At 36.8% G+C, this 14,598-nt stretch overlaps 1 protein-coding gene across 2 annotated transcripts in view; it reads left to right on the top strand.

Annotated features, from left to right (window-relative positions):
* Positions 1-14,598, top strand: part of ATF6 (activating transcription factor 6) — a 222,015-nt gene that overhangs the window by 60,150 nt on the left and 147,267 nt on the right. For both annotated transcript variants that reach the window (XM_020988633.2, XM_020988632.2), the window contains exon 9: positions 1,112-1,203. In XM_020988633.2, the coding sequence (XP_020844292.1) occupies positions 1,112-1,203 (92 nt within the window). The remainder of the gene's footprint in view (positions 1-1,111; positions 1,204-14,598) is intronic.

The following is a 14,598-nucleotide window of genomic DNA, read 5'->3' as shown; positions in this document are numbered from 1 at the left end:
TTGGTGAGCTATTGGCTAGATTGTAAGAATCTGAGCCAAGAAACCACTTTCAGATTCATATTTACAACACATCTCACCACTCACTCATTGTCTTCCTTTTTGTTTTGATGAGGACAATCATTTTGAGGCTTTTAGGTGACTGAGATATTCAAGTCATATCTCCTCTCTTTGTTCCCAGGGAATTGGGGTTCTGTTAGTAAACGCTGGCTAGAGACAACCAGATAGTGTCTACATAGAGTTTCTTTCACTGTTTTTCTTAATAGCACTCTGTATTCCTGAGCACTTGGGAAAACTTCTTGGAATTTTTGTGAAGGGTGGAGGATAAGGGGAAACATCAAAAACATCTCAAAATTCCTTGATGATAAGTAGGGGGAAAAAATAGTGCAACCTACTTACTTTGGAAAAGGGGCATTTATTTCAGAGTGACTCATGCTGTTCTGTTTACCTGCTTCTCTGCTGATTGTCTGCCACGTAGCAGTAATTTAAGGATTATATTCTGTAGAAAGGGACTTTTGCCTCACCTTTTGATTAATTTTTTAAAAGTAAATTTTCATTTACATGGTCTAATAAAAGAGATAACTTCTTATATGGCTAATTTTTATCCAATTCTGACTGTCCACTTTTATGATTATATAGAACTTTTGTTTTTCCTCCTTCCTGTTACATGGATTTTATTCATTCTATAGCTTATCAACAGACATGCAAGGAAGAGGAAATGAAATTGAAATTTGCTAATTTTGACCTGAGCAACTTGAGTCCATATTTAACTTAGCAACTTTGGGTGATCCCTCAATTAGGTGATTGAAAGTAATGACTAAAATGATATGTTTAGATTATCTGTATTTTGACTGTCCATTGCTGTCATTGTCTTTCGTTCCCAGAGGGAATCAAAAATTTGATCAGGTCTCACTGTTATTTAAAACAGTTTTGCAGATAGCCACTCATCCTCTTGATGAGAGGAAATACATTTTTGTGCTTGAATACTAATGTTTTCTTCCTGTGTCCCTTGTAGTGAGCTAGTAAAATGGTTATTGTATGCTGATAAGTTCTTGATGTCTTTATGTACAACTGATGCAGGGTTGATTGTGTGTAATGTGAACCTTCTCTGTAGAATCAGAAGCTCAAAGTTCCCAGTCCAAAACGGAGAGCTGTGTGTGTGATGGTGGTACTGACATTCATAATGCTGAACTATGGCCCCATAAGGTAAACATTTAAATATTTGACTTGATTATTAAAAATATGCACTGAAAAAAATTTATAATTGTCATTTTTTAAGATAATGTTTATTGGTCTATAATGGTATGTCCGAGAACTGTTGGTTAGCTTTTCCCCATTCAAATTAGATGAAGTTTAAAAAAAGAAAAAAAATTATGGCTAAAAGAAGTCCTTCATTTTTTTCTGACCATATTAAAAAAAAAAGAATTCACTTAATGTGGGAGTCCTTGAGTTGCCAGTGTGACTACTTTCTGTTCACATTATCTAATGGGTGGGGAACCTGTGACCTTGAGGCCGGATGTGGCCTTCTTGTCCTTGGTGCAGCCTTTTGACTGAGTCTCAGTTTTACCAAACAAATCCTTTTGTTATGGGGATTTGTTCTGTGAAGTTTGGATTCAGTAAAAGGACTGCATTTGAGTACTTAGAGGGCTGCAGGTTTCAGTAGAGGGTTTCAGCATCACTGATTTTGAGTCAGCTGAATGGGAGCAGACATAGGTTGGATTTGGGTTGGAGAAACGTCAAGGGATTGTGTTCTAGATAAGTATTTACAGATTATTAATGAATTATATTTACTTGAGTTTATATTTGTAGAGGTAATCTAGTCTCATCTACAACTCATAGAGGATTCCCTTCTAAAGAATCCCATTCACTTTTACTTCCATACCTCCAGGGAATGGGAACTCACTACTTCCTGAGTCAGCCTTATTTCTACTTCTGGACAGCTCTGTGTGTTAGGTAGTTCTTCCTTGTATTGATCTTAAAACTGTTCCTTTGTAACTTTTGCCTACTTGATCTAATGGTGGCATAATACATTACAGAATTTTATAATGGGAAGGAACCTTGGTAGCCATTTGGTTTAAGCCATACTAAAAAAGAAATTCCCATTACAGCATCTTTAATAACAAGTGGTTCCCTAGCCTTTGCTTAAGTACCTCCAATGAGAGAAAACCTACTAATTCTTGTGGCAATCCATTCTACTTGAGCAACTCTGATTGTTAGAAAGGTTTTCTTTATACCAAATCTAAACTTGCCCCTAGCAGCTAGGTGGTGCAGTGAATAAAGTGCCAGGCCTAGAGTCAGGAAGACCTGAATTAAAATCTGGCCTTAGACACTTACTAGCTGTGTGACCCTGGGCAAGTCACTTAACTTTCCTCAGTTTTCTCATCTGTCAAATGAGGTGGAGAAGGAAGTGGCAAACTACTTCAGTGTCTTTGCCAAGAAAATCCCAAATGGATTCATTAAGAGTTGGATATGACTGAACAACAACTTTTACTCATTGATACTATTTCTACTTTTGAAGTCAAACGGATCAAATCTAACCCTTCTTCCATGTGACAGCCTTTCACATACTTGAAAACAACTCTTATATCTTGCCCCCAAGCCTTCATTCCCCAGGGATAAATGTCTCCAGCTTTTTGTTTTGTTTTGTTTGTTTTCTTTCATCTCCAGTTTTTTTCAGCTGATCCTAATATGTCTCTTCCTAAAGGCTGTACTCCTCTGGGTGCTTTCTAGTTTAACCATGTCCTTCCTAAACTTTCGTATCCAGAACTGAAAACAGTATCCACCTGTGGTCTGACTAGGACAGATTATAAAGAATGATCACCTTGTCTTCTGTAGCCTATGCCTCTCTTATTGCAACCCAATACTTCATTAGCTTTGTTGGCTGTTACATCACACTGCTGAGTCATTGAACTTGCAGTCCACTAAAACGCTCAGATTTTTTTCAAACCAAATGCTATCTAACTATTCCTCTTTCTCTACCACCCCTTTTCCCATCTTGTACTTCTAAAACTGATTTTTTGAACCCAAAAGAAAGACTTCCAATTTATCACTACTAATTTAATCTTACTAGATTTGGCTCAATTTTCTAGCTTGTTAAGATCTTTTTGGATCTTTGCTCTCATTCCCTGTATTAGCTAGCTCTCCCAGCTTTGTGTCATGTATGCATTTGATAAGCATCCCATCTGTGCCAAGTCATTGATTTTTTAAAAAGTGTTAGTTTTTAAATTTGTAGAAATTTATTTTCTTTGCCTCTTACTCCTCCCCCATCCATGAAGAAAAAAAAAATTCCTCATAACAAGTATGTATACTCAAGCAAAATAAATTCCTTCATTGGCTGTGTTTGAAAAATATATGTCTCATTCTGCACCCCAAATCCTTCACCTCTTTGTCAGGAGGTAGATAGATAGCATGTATCATCATCAGTCTTTTGGAATCATGGATTGATCATATTTCCTACATCTTTTAAAGTTGTTTGTCTTTACATTTTTGTTTTTATTCTATAAATTGTTCTTCTGGATCTACTTATTTAATTCTTTATCAATTTATAAAAGTTTTCAAAATTGTTTTTATAATATTGATTATATGTATAAATTGTTCTGGTTCTGTGTGCTTCATTCAGCATCAGTTCACACAAGTCTTTCCATGTCTCTGAAATCATCTATTTCACACAAATAGAGAGATCTAAAAAACTGGGAGAAGTATTCATTGCTCATGGGTATGCTGAGCCAATATAATAAAAATGATAATTCTGTCTAAGTTAATTTACTTATTCAGTGCCATGCCAAAGTACCAAAAATCATTTTATAGAGCTAGAAGAAAATCATAACAAAATTCTTCTGGAAGAACAAAAGGTCAAGAATATCAAGAAAATCAGTGGGGAAAAAAAATGCAAAGGAAGGTAGCCTAGCAATACCAGATTCCAAATTATATTATAAAGCAGTAATTATGAAAGCAATCTGGTACTGACTTAACTAAGAAATAGACACAGCAGCAAATGACCATAGTAATCTAGTATTTGATAAGTATAGACAGATCTGTCCCTTGCTGTGAACCTGTTAGGTCCCACTTAGATGTTGCTGATGGTGCTGTTAACAGGTCTTTTGGGAGACCTTGGGTGCTTTGCTTCCCAGCTACTTCTGTGGCACTTTTTCCTGCTGTTGCTTGGACCTGTGCTAACTTGGTGTTAGTTTGCCTGGAAGCTGCACTACCTGAGCCTACACTGAGATTCTTGGGTACTGATTTCTGATAGCTGGCCCTTCACTCTATTTTAGGCAGATTCAAAGCTGCCTGGGCAAAGAACTTAGAGGGTACACCACACTGAGCTGTAGGGAGCTGATCAGACCCATTCTTCTTCTCTTCCTTATTTGGGGCTGCTCAAATGCTGAGCTGCCAGTTTTGGGTTTTTTTGGATGTGCTGCTTGGGTGTTCATCAGGCCCTGTCTCTTGCTGTACTTCAGGACTTTGGCTTCTCTTTGTCTATGCATATCTATGCTTCTTCAGGATCCTGGCATTCTTTTTGTGCAGCCCTAAGCTGGATCTACATGGGGAGCATGTAGTTGTTTCTCTTGGGTTGTCTTTATTGTTGTTTCTTTTTGGTTCATTTTTAGAGCTTTTCTGGGATGATTCTAGGGCATCTGGACTCCTCTAGGTTCTAAAATGTTGCCATCTTTCCACAAACTCCAAGAGGGTTTTATTTTGAGTTTTAAAAAAGTTTTTACCAGACTGTTGCCACTGTTTTTTCTTTCCTGCCTGGCCCAATGGCCTGTGCTGATTTATATGGCTATTGCAGAAGACTTCCTTTTTAGATATTACTTAATTGTTGTTGAATGGTGAGATTAAGCAGCTAGTCAACAATAGTGTCTCATATTTGTTTTGTAATATTACATTTTAAAAAGTGCTTTTATCAGCACCACTCTGTGAGATAGGCAGCACAATTGTTATTGTCCATGTTTTATCACTCAGACTCAGTGACTTTACTCATAGTCTCACACCTAGTAAATTTCAGTGTTAGGCCACAAATTCAAATGTTTTGACTCAATATCTTTCAATATCTTTCTCAGTATCTTTCCATTATACCAGATGACCAGATAGTCTGAGAGTATGCCAAATAGTCATTATAATAAAAGAAGGAAAATTTTGAAATAAAAAGTTCATTGTACTGTTTACCTGTCAGATTTTCTTCTTGTCTCTGGCCTTTTTGTAGTGAATATTTGAAAGTCTTCTATTTCATTAAATGACCATTTTTCCCACTTGTAGGATTATATTCAGTTTTGTTGGGTATGTTACTCTTGCCTGTAATACTAGATTCTTTTCCTTCTGGGATGCCATATTCCAAGTCCTCTGTTCCTTTATAGTGGTAGCAGCTAAATCTTGTGTGATCTTAACTGTGGCTCTTCAGTGCTTGGATTCTTTCTTTCTGGCTGCTTACAGTGTTTTCTGTTTGGCCTGGGAGTTCTGAATCTTGGTTATAATAATCCTGGGAGTTTTTATTTTGGGATTTTTTTTTCCAGATATGACAGGTCATTTCTTTCAATTTCTGTTTTTTCTTCTGGTTCTAAGATATTTGGGCAGTCTTTTATAATTTTTTGAAATATTATATCTAAGATTTTTTTTGTTCATGCCTTTCAGGTAGTCTAGTGATTCTTAAATTATATCTCATTGATCTTTTTTCCAGGTCAGTTGTTTTTCCTATGAGATATTTCACATTTTCTTCTATTTTTCCAGTCTTTTAACTTTATTATTTATTGATGTTTCATGGAGTCATTAGCTTTCATTTGGCCACTTCTTATTTTCAAGGAGTTATTTTCTTCAGTAAGGCTTTATACCTCTTTTGCCAAGCTTTTGATTTTCTTTTTATAACTTTCTTGCATAGCTCTCAGTTTTTTAAAAATTATTTTTTCCCTCTACTGTTCTTATTTAGTTTTTAAAGATTTTTTTTTGCTCTCCTAGGAATTCTTGTTAGCTTTATGTGCAGTCTGTATTTTTCTTTGAGGTTTTGCTTATAGATTTTCTGGTTTTATTTTTTGAGCTTCCTTGTCACCAAGTAGCTTTTTGTGATTGGGTTCTTTTTTTGTTTGCTCCTTCTTCCAGCTTCTTTGCTCACTTCTAGGGGGCATGTCTGACCTGAGCTTCTGTCCTTTTATGTCTTTCTGTTGCTTTCACAGCTCAGACTGGGGGCCTGCAAGTTTGCAAGTCCCCAGAGTGATGTGATCTGATTGAATCTTTTGGCGTGTGGTTGAGTTTTAGTAAACTGCTGTGGAATTCAGTCACTGTTAGCCCAGTGAGAGGTACTACAGGTTCAGAAAGACTGAACGGCTAGCTCCTCTTCGTTCTTGCTCTCCTTTGCTCTGGTTAATCCAGCTTATGTACTGAACTAAAGATAAGAACTGAGTTGCTGTTCTTCTGGGATAAGAACCGTATAACAAAGTTTCTGGAACTTGTTCTGTGCTCAGTATTCAGCTAGGACCTCTCTCAGTCACAGCCATTTCTGTCTGCCATGGATCTGTGACCTGGAACTGGCTATTGCATGATAGAGCTGCCAGATAACACTCGTTCCTACATCCGTTTCTGGTTCAGGGATTTCCTGAGATCTCTTTTTGGCCCCATGCTTTCTGCTCTGGTACAGTATCTCAGCCCCCTTCCCATGGCACTAGAATATTTCTCATCCCTTCTGCTACTGCCACTCTTGGACAGCTCCTACCCCATCATTCTGTTGGCCTCTTTGTCTTCCTAAGCTGTCCTGAGCTGGAAAAATGACTCTGTGACTTTTTTTTTTGGCTTTCCCAATCGGAATTTCATCTGACTTTTTTTCTAGATTGTTGTAGGTTAGGTATATCGGGTGAGTTAGACAAAAATGTGTCTTCTTACTCTGCCTTCTTGGCTCTGTCTCAATGTGGTATTTATAAAATACTTTGTCTAGAAATGACATAGTTTAATCTCTTTTAAAATTAATTTTGAAAATGTTTACTTTTGTTGATTGAAGAAATATTTACATGGTGCTTCTGCTTATATAATCCACTTTTTAATTATCTATGAGAGATGGTGATGAATGATTTCTGGGCTCTTAAGTGCTTTTCCTGCATTTAATTGCTAAGTTTGTTATTTCATCATCACCATCATTATATATTTTTTGCATTTCCCTGCATGATTAGCATTGCTGTAGGCACTCTGGGACTTTCCATAAATATAGAATAGACACAATATCATCTCTGGAGGATGTTATAGTTTATTTCTTTAAACCAACCTGTGTTTATATTGGAACAACAGTAACATTTGATGAAATTAGTTGCTCTTATTAAAAGTAACTGCAAATTCTACAGTATAGATGCAGGAAACCATTTCTATTCTCCTTATGAAGTCAGGAGGGCCATTAGACTATGTTTGTACTTTCTTTCAAAAGTTAACATAATTTCTAAATCAGTTTTCTTCTAATTTGGTTTCCATTATCATTTTTTTTTTGGTACCAAATTCTTTAAACTCTGTCCTCTTGGTTTGCTCCAACAGACCAGTTAATTAATATATGTGTTTAGCAGTTAGTTAAAGCATCTACTAGTTAGTTTAGCATTACAGATGTCTAAATATGCAAAACTTTTTATGAGGCCAAAAACTTTTCTCCATTCTGTCTTACACTTACATTTGATAGCAGATAGCAATAGTTATATGAAACTGCAGAGTTTTTATACTCTTTTATTTTTGGATTTTAGACTTTTATCTTTTAAAAGTATGCATCATATGCTTGCTATGGCTACAACATTAATCATGCCACCATGCTAAAATGGAAGAAGATGGTTTTTGCTTTTGGGAAGCTTATAGACTGTTAGAAGCGATAAAACAAATACCCATGAAATAATTTGTGATCAGTATAAGACAGTACATAAATTCTAAGTGGCATGGTACAGAATGTAAAGTGGTGTAACTCAGAGAATATAGACAAATAAGGATAGGTGTAGTCAAAGGAAGGTTCATGGAGGAAATGAGTTAAATAGACCTTAAAGTATTTGGATTAATGGCAAGGGAAGACAAGGGCATTCTAGGCTAGATGAGTAAAATAAATGAAGATAGAGTATGGTATGTTTTACTTAACAGAATACTAAGATTTAGAGATGGAAATGATTATTTCAAATTGCATATATTTTAGCATCTCAATGGCTTTTCATATCCTAGGACTTTGGGCTGGTGCTAATTGGCATGACTGATAAAGTTTCTCATTTCATCTAGTCTTATATTTCCCGAAGCATTTAATATTGTTAGTTTAAACCTTCCTTGTTTTATTCCTCAGTATTTTTTGTTTTGTGAGAAATATAGTTTCTTCTCATCACATTTCACATAATGAACCTTTTAATCATTGACATTGAACAATCAACTAATTATAAATGGTTCTTATTTTCATATTTTAAGGGGAATGAGGAAAGGCATTTTCTTTGGATTATACGCTCTTGAGAATTTTTGCCTTCTGGATGAGGGTTGCCATTCGTTGTGCTTCTGAATGTGGTGTAGTACCTAACTTTTGGTTTTTTATTTTCTTTCTTTCTTTCTTTCTTTCTTTATTTTTGTTTGTTTGTTTTTTAGGCAATTGGGGTTAAGTGACTTGCCCAGGGTCACACAGCTAGTAAGTGTCTAGTGTCTGTTGCCAGATCTGAACTCAGGTCCCCCTGAATCCAGGGCTGGTGCTCTGTCTACTGCGCCACCTAGATGCCCCTAGTACCTAACTTTTGAAATTGACTTTACCAGCTGCATGGGGGCTGATATGCTTTTTAAAAAGGTTTGTGTACTTTGGGGCCATTTTGGCATCATGTATGCTTAAACTCCACCACATGATAAATACTACAAGCTCATCTCAAACTTGTGTATATATCTCTGATGGTGCTAACCCTCGGGTCTCGATGTTTGAAGGTCTAATAGAAATAGTGGTTAGGTTTAGGGAAGTGGAATTTTTTATTTTTGTAAATAGAATGAATAGGGTAAGACAGGTCTGCACAACCTGTGACTGCCAAAGGATTTCCTTTTCATACAAAGGATGTTTTCCTGTACATTTTTTGTGGGCTGCCCAAAGTCCTTTGGCAAAGTGGTCCTAGGGCCTTAAGTGGCCCAGGCCTGGGATAAGATACTAATTTTTTATCAAAGAAAGCTCTATCATGCTTGGATTATTCAGGAAATTTCTTTTCTCTTAAATAAAGCCTGAGCAGCAAGAAACTATTCTGAAAACACCTGTCTGGTTAGGAGATGGAGGCTAATGAGCTGATTGGAAGAATATTAGTCTTATGAAGAAAAGTGACAAGCTATCATTACCAGAGGGTTATATCCTATGATTTTGCCATTTGTTAAGTATTGATATATGAAAGGATTATTTTCCTTGTCAAACAGGTTTTGGAAGTTCTGTTTCCTATTTTACCTTTTAGTGGATTCTTTTAATTCTTTAATTCTTTTAATTTTTCCCTGCTAAATGCCATAGTATCATTTGTTTTTCATTTGTTGGAACTAGCTTGGTAATTACCAAGGGCAGACAGTTATTTCTTATCACAGAGATATTGGAGGAAAAGAAGTATATACAGTAAATTCTTTTACATCTCTTGAGTAGAATTATTGGCAGCTCTTTGTTTATTGGTTTGTCTGCCTTTGAGAAAACTTGTTTGTCTGCTGCTGTTTTGCATGTATTAAGAGCCATAGCCAAACTCTGATAAAGGAATTGTCTCTGTCAGTAAGTTTATAAACATATTATTAAGCACTTGCTATGTGCCAGGCACTGTGCTAAGTGTTGGGGATACTAAGAAAGGCAAAAGACAGTCCATGCCATCGAGGATCTAACAGTTTAAAGAGGGAGACATCATGCAAACGACTATGTACAAACAAACTCTATACAGGATAAATTGGAGATGGTTAGCAGAGGGAAAATACTAGAATTAAGGGAGATGAGGATAGGCTTCGTAAAGAAGATTGGATTTTAGTTAGGATTTGAAGAAAACAGGTGAAGCCAGGAGGCAGAGATGAGGAGATGGAGCATTCCATGCATGGGGGCAGGCAGAGAAAGTGCCTAGAAGTGGGAGATGGAGTGTCTTGTTTAAGGAACAGCCAGGAAGCCAGCGTGTCTGGATCACAGACTGTGTGGTGGGGTGTAAGGTGTAAGAAGACTGGAAAGGTGTGGGGAAGAAGGTTATGAAAGGCTTTAAACATCAAAGGATATTTAATATTTAGCCCTGGAGGAGATAAGGAGCATTTGGAGTTTATTAAGTTGGAGGGAGGGGACTGAGTTTTAGTTAGGTCATTCTGACAGCTGAGTGGAGAATGCACTGGAGTAAGGAGACACTAGTGGCCAGGAGCCCAGCCAGCAGCTGTTGCAGTAGTGTGTGCGGTAGGTGATAAGTGCTTTGCTAGGGAGGCGGCAACAGCGTTAGGGAGAGATGGAGGTGTAGTGGAGAGAGATTATGAAGGTAAAATCAACAGGCCTTGGCACGGGTTGGATGTGGGAGAGGAGAGAGAGCGAGGAGTTACAGAAGTCAAGGATGACATCTAGCCTGGGTGACAGGGAGGGTGGTATCATGTGGATTTTCTTTCTTGCTGTGTTTTTCCTTTGTTTTTTCTCTTTTATTTCAAAGGTTAACAAAATAACTTTTCCCTCTACAAATAATAAACCAAAAGGGTTTTAAAAGAAAGTAAAAAGTAAAATAAAATGTACTTTGTGCTCAGATTTGCCATTGTTTCCTTGTTTACATGCTGTGTTTGGACGGTCCTTTCACATTGAGACAAATGAAAACCCTGAGAGATAGAGTTTCTGGGTAATTAATAATTACTTTATTAATTAGGCTGACAGTCTATAAATTGATAGTCAGTGTAGACCAGGGAAGACCATGAAATGCCTTAAATCCCTTCTGATAGAGAACTCCCCTGACAAGTGAAATTCAACCCTGATTGGTAGACATTTAATGAGGAGGTGGGCTAAAAGTCTTCAGCTTCTCCTGCTGAGAATATGGCTTGATTTTGAAACTCAGCAGTCTCAAAGCATCTGGGCAAGGGGAAACCATCTTCATCTGTACCTCTTTAGATAGTTTTCTCCTTCATGAGCTGAGTTTCCCTAACCTTAATGAGGGGACCAAGGACCACCGGCTCCCCCTTCAGGCTAAGGCTCTCCCAGACCGGATTCTTTTATAGAAATTAGGTCTTGGGGCTGCTAGGTGGCACAGTGGATAGAGCATTGGCCTTGAAGTCAGGACCACCTGAGTTCAAATCCGGCCTCAGACACTTACTAGCTAGTTGTGTGACTGGGTAAATCATTTAACCCTCTTTGCCTTCGAAATGAAAAAAAAAAAAAGAAAAACAAACACAAAGAAGTTAGGTCTCCCAGTTGGGTGGGGTCCCACACAACTAATGAGTTTAGATGGTTAGGAACAAATCACATCACTCAGCCATGCCCTTCAGAGATTGATTGACCTTTTCAGGAGTTGAGTTTTAACAGAAATGAAGGGGAAAGGGCAGATCACAGATTAATAATTAGTTATTAATATAATAGTATAATATTAACTTCTCTCACCACTGAATCAGAGCACTTTTTCTCTTCAGATGTTAAACTTGGGTGAAGAGAAAGTCATACTGCTGAAGGATCAGTTAGTTAGTTAGCTTCCTTATAAGACCGTTTATAAACAAAAGGAGGTAACAAAGGAACGTATGGCATTGGGTTGGTGTTTTCTGGAACTGGTTAGAAGGAAAAAGTCTTCATTCCAACATTTCCTAACCTTGTTAGCTTCTCATTATTGTGCTTGAAAAACTCCAATTCCTTATTCTAGGATGTGCCTGTCCTCAAAAATTTGGCTGTAATTTTTTTCATTTAATCACCGAACACATTTTGCTGTATGATGTCACTGCTGGCTCTAGCTCACAAGTATAACTTAAATGTCAGAATTCAAACCACCAAACATACTGGGTTTTGTTCAGCTAGATTTACAAATGGAATCCAGTTCAATTCTTGGCTAAAAATGCTTTCCACATTTATCAAGCTGACAAATAAACTGAAGAAATAAAATACAGCTAAATACCAGGTGTTATTGAGTGTTCGGAGACCCAGAGAGATAGCATAGACAAAGCCAGTGCTGTTCCTTTTCCCTCAGTAGTCCAGTTTATTCATGTCTGTGAACAAATGTTTGCACAGTCATTGGTTCTCCCCTCAGCTTCTTTGGATTTCATCCTTGGTTTAAAGAGATGGCGCACATGTGAGCCAGCACCAAGCTGGATTGGGGGATGTGGAAATACTGTTAATGATCTTTTAGCCTTGGCATTTAGATTGGAATTGGGAGGGCTTAACAGGCAGCCTCAGGAATTTTAAACTGTAGCCTTTGGCTGTCCTTTCTCTCAGACTCCAGGTATTCCAATGGAGAGACAGACAATGGGATGTCATAGTTAAAACACCACATTGAGGGTCAAGAAACCTCCTTCTATCAGGTGATCAGACTTTCTGCCTAACCTTGAATATTACTTAGTTTCTCAGTGACTTTTCCTGGAGTTAATATAAGTGACTTCTGTTGCTTTCTATCTTACAGGTATAGGGTAAGAATTATAAAACAGTAGGTCAGATGAGAAAATTATTTCCAGAATACTATGAGATGAAATAATTCCTTCAGGCAGTAATGCTAGTTATATAATACGAAAACAAAATGGGTAACCTTTGTGGAAGAAGTAGATTACTTACTAAAACAATCAGATCTAAAGCTAAAAGAGTATTAGCTGATGGGACCTAATAACCATCATACCAGGAATTTGTGGTGGTTACCTAAGAGACTTTCCCTGGGAAGCCCCAAAGGGTTGTGGTTTCATTTGAGAACAATGACCCTTTTTCTTTTGCCTCTGTGTGTGTGTGTGTGTGTGTGTTGTGTGTACACATATACATACATATTTATATGGTCATAAAGAGTCAGACAGAACTGAAATGACTGAACAACAACAAAAATGGCACATCCAGTTTAAGATGTTCAATAGGCAGTTGGCATCATGGAACTGGAGATTTTGTGTATCTATATATATATATATACATATATATATGCACACATATGTGTGTGTGTGTGTATACACACACATTTTATATATACAAATTGCATATGTATTTCATATATACAATTTTATATATATAAAATTTTGTGTACGTGTGAGTATGTATGCATATATGTATGTATGGAGCCTGGGGCTCAGGGCCTCTGGTATAGAGTCTTCTCTTGAGGGTTTTAAGAAACATTGCAATTTGGGTATGTCTTCACAGGTGGAAGATAACTGAGCACGTGATCTTTCCTTCTTTAAATCTTAGAATGTGGTGAAAGAGGATTGTGAGCATTGTGTTAACTACAATTGAAACGGTCTTCCTCTCCATTGTCTTTTCTGTTTTCCATGGTGGCATCTTGGTTCTTATCTTTTCTTTCTTTCCTTTTAATCACTCCTTTACAATCTACCCTCTAAAATTGAAGTTTGTTTTGCTCGTGATTATTTCTTTCCCAATTCTTCCCTTTCTTTGTTCCTGCCAGTTTTCTTCTTCAGTTTAATAAGTATTTCTATACCAGACTTTATGTGTGTGTGTGCTGAATCCTGTTTTGTCTGGTTCAGATAAAGAGGAGGGTTATGTGATGCCTGGTTCCTCAATTTTTATATATTCTTCTTGTGTGCTCCAGTCATCAGAAATAGTAACTTCCACTCCATTCTTTCCTAATATATTCCTTTTCTTTTTCTTTTTTTTCCTCTCTTAAGACCTTCAAAACAGAACAAACTTCCCTCAGGTCTTCTGTTTCTCTTATTTGATTCCTTCTATGACTTCTGAAGACATTAAGATTCTGAAGGGACATTTACTTGTTTCTGTACTTTTACTTTGTTACTTTCTCTTTAAGATTATATTTCTGTCTTGCAACATAAATAATTCTTGGTTTTAAGCCTTTATCTTCTGTTTTTTGTAATATTAAATTCCAACTTTTTTTTTTCACTTTTGTAATAGTTGCTGCTAAGTATTATGTGGTCCTAACTGGTTCCTTGATATTTTAATTCTTTCTTTTTGGCCTGCTTGCATAATTTTTTCTTTTACCCGGATGCCTTGAATTTTACACATGACATTCCTAGGCCTTCTCATTTGGGGGTTCAGTAGGTGACAAGTGGATTCTTTCTGTTTACTCTTTGCCCTCTGGTTGCAGTAGATCTAGGTAGTTTTCATTTGTGATTCCGTGAAGTGGAATATCTAGGATATTCATCTTCTTTAGGGAGTCTGATGATTCTTAAATTATTTCTTGTTGACTTGTTTTTGATATTAGAAACCTTCAATTTTTAAAAAATCTTTTATTTTTATTCTAATATTTCTGTTTTATAGCATCATTGAGTTACTTTTGCTCTAGTCAAATCTTCACAGAGCCCATAAGTTGGGTAAGGATTTTCATCTTCTGTTCCAAGCTATTTATTCTTTCAGTTCCAGAGCTCTTTTTAACTTAAAATTTCATTTTTTGTGTCTTAATTTCTTTTAAGTATTCTTTTTAGCCAAGCCATTTTCTTCCTCTGAGGCTCTGCATGAAGTTGATTTGGAGTTACTTTCTTCTTCTGATTATACTTCTTGGACATCTCTTGGTCCATAATATTCCTTCATAGTGT

This window comes from Phascolarctos cinereus, unplaced genomic scaffold (assembly GCF_003287225.1).
Source record: "Phascolarctos cinereus isolate Bilbo 61053 unplaced genomic scaffold, phaCin_HiC Scaffold_5;HRSCAF=322, whole genome shotgun sequence".
NCBI lineage: Eukaryota > Metazoa > Chordata > Mammalia > Diprotodontia > Phascolarctidae > Phascolarctos > Phascolarctos cinereus.
This window is presented reverse-complemented; position numbering and strand designations above follow the sequence as displayed.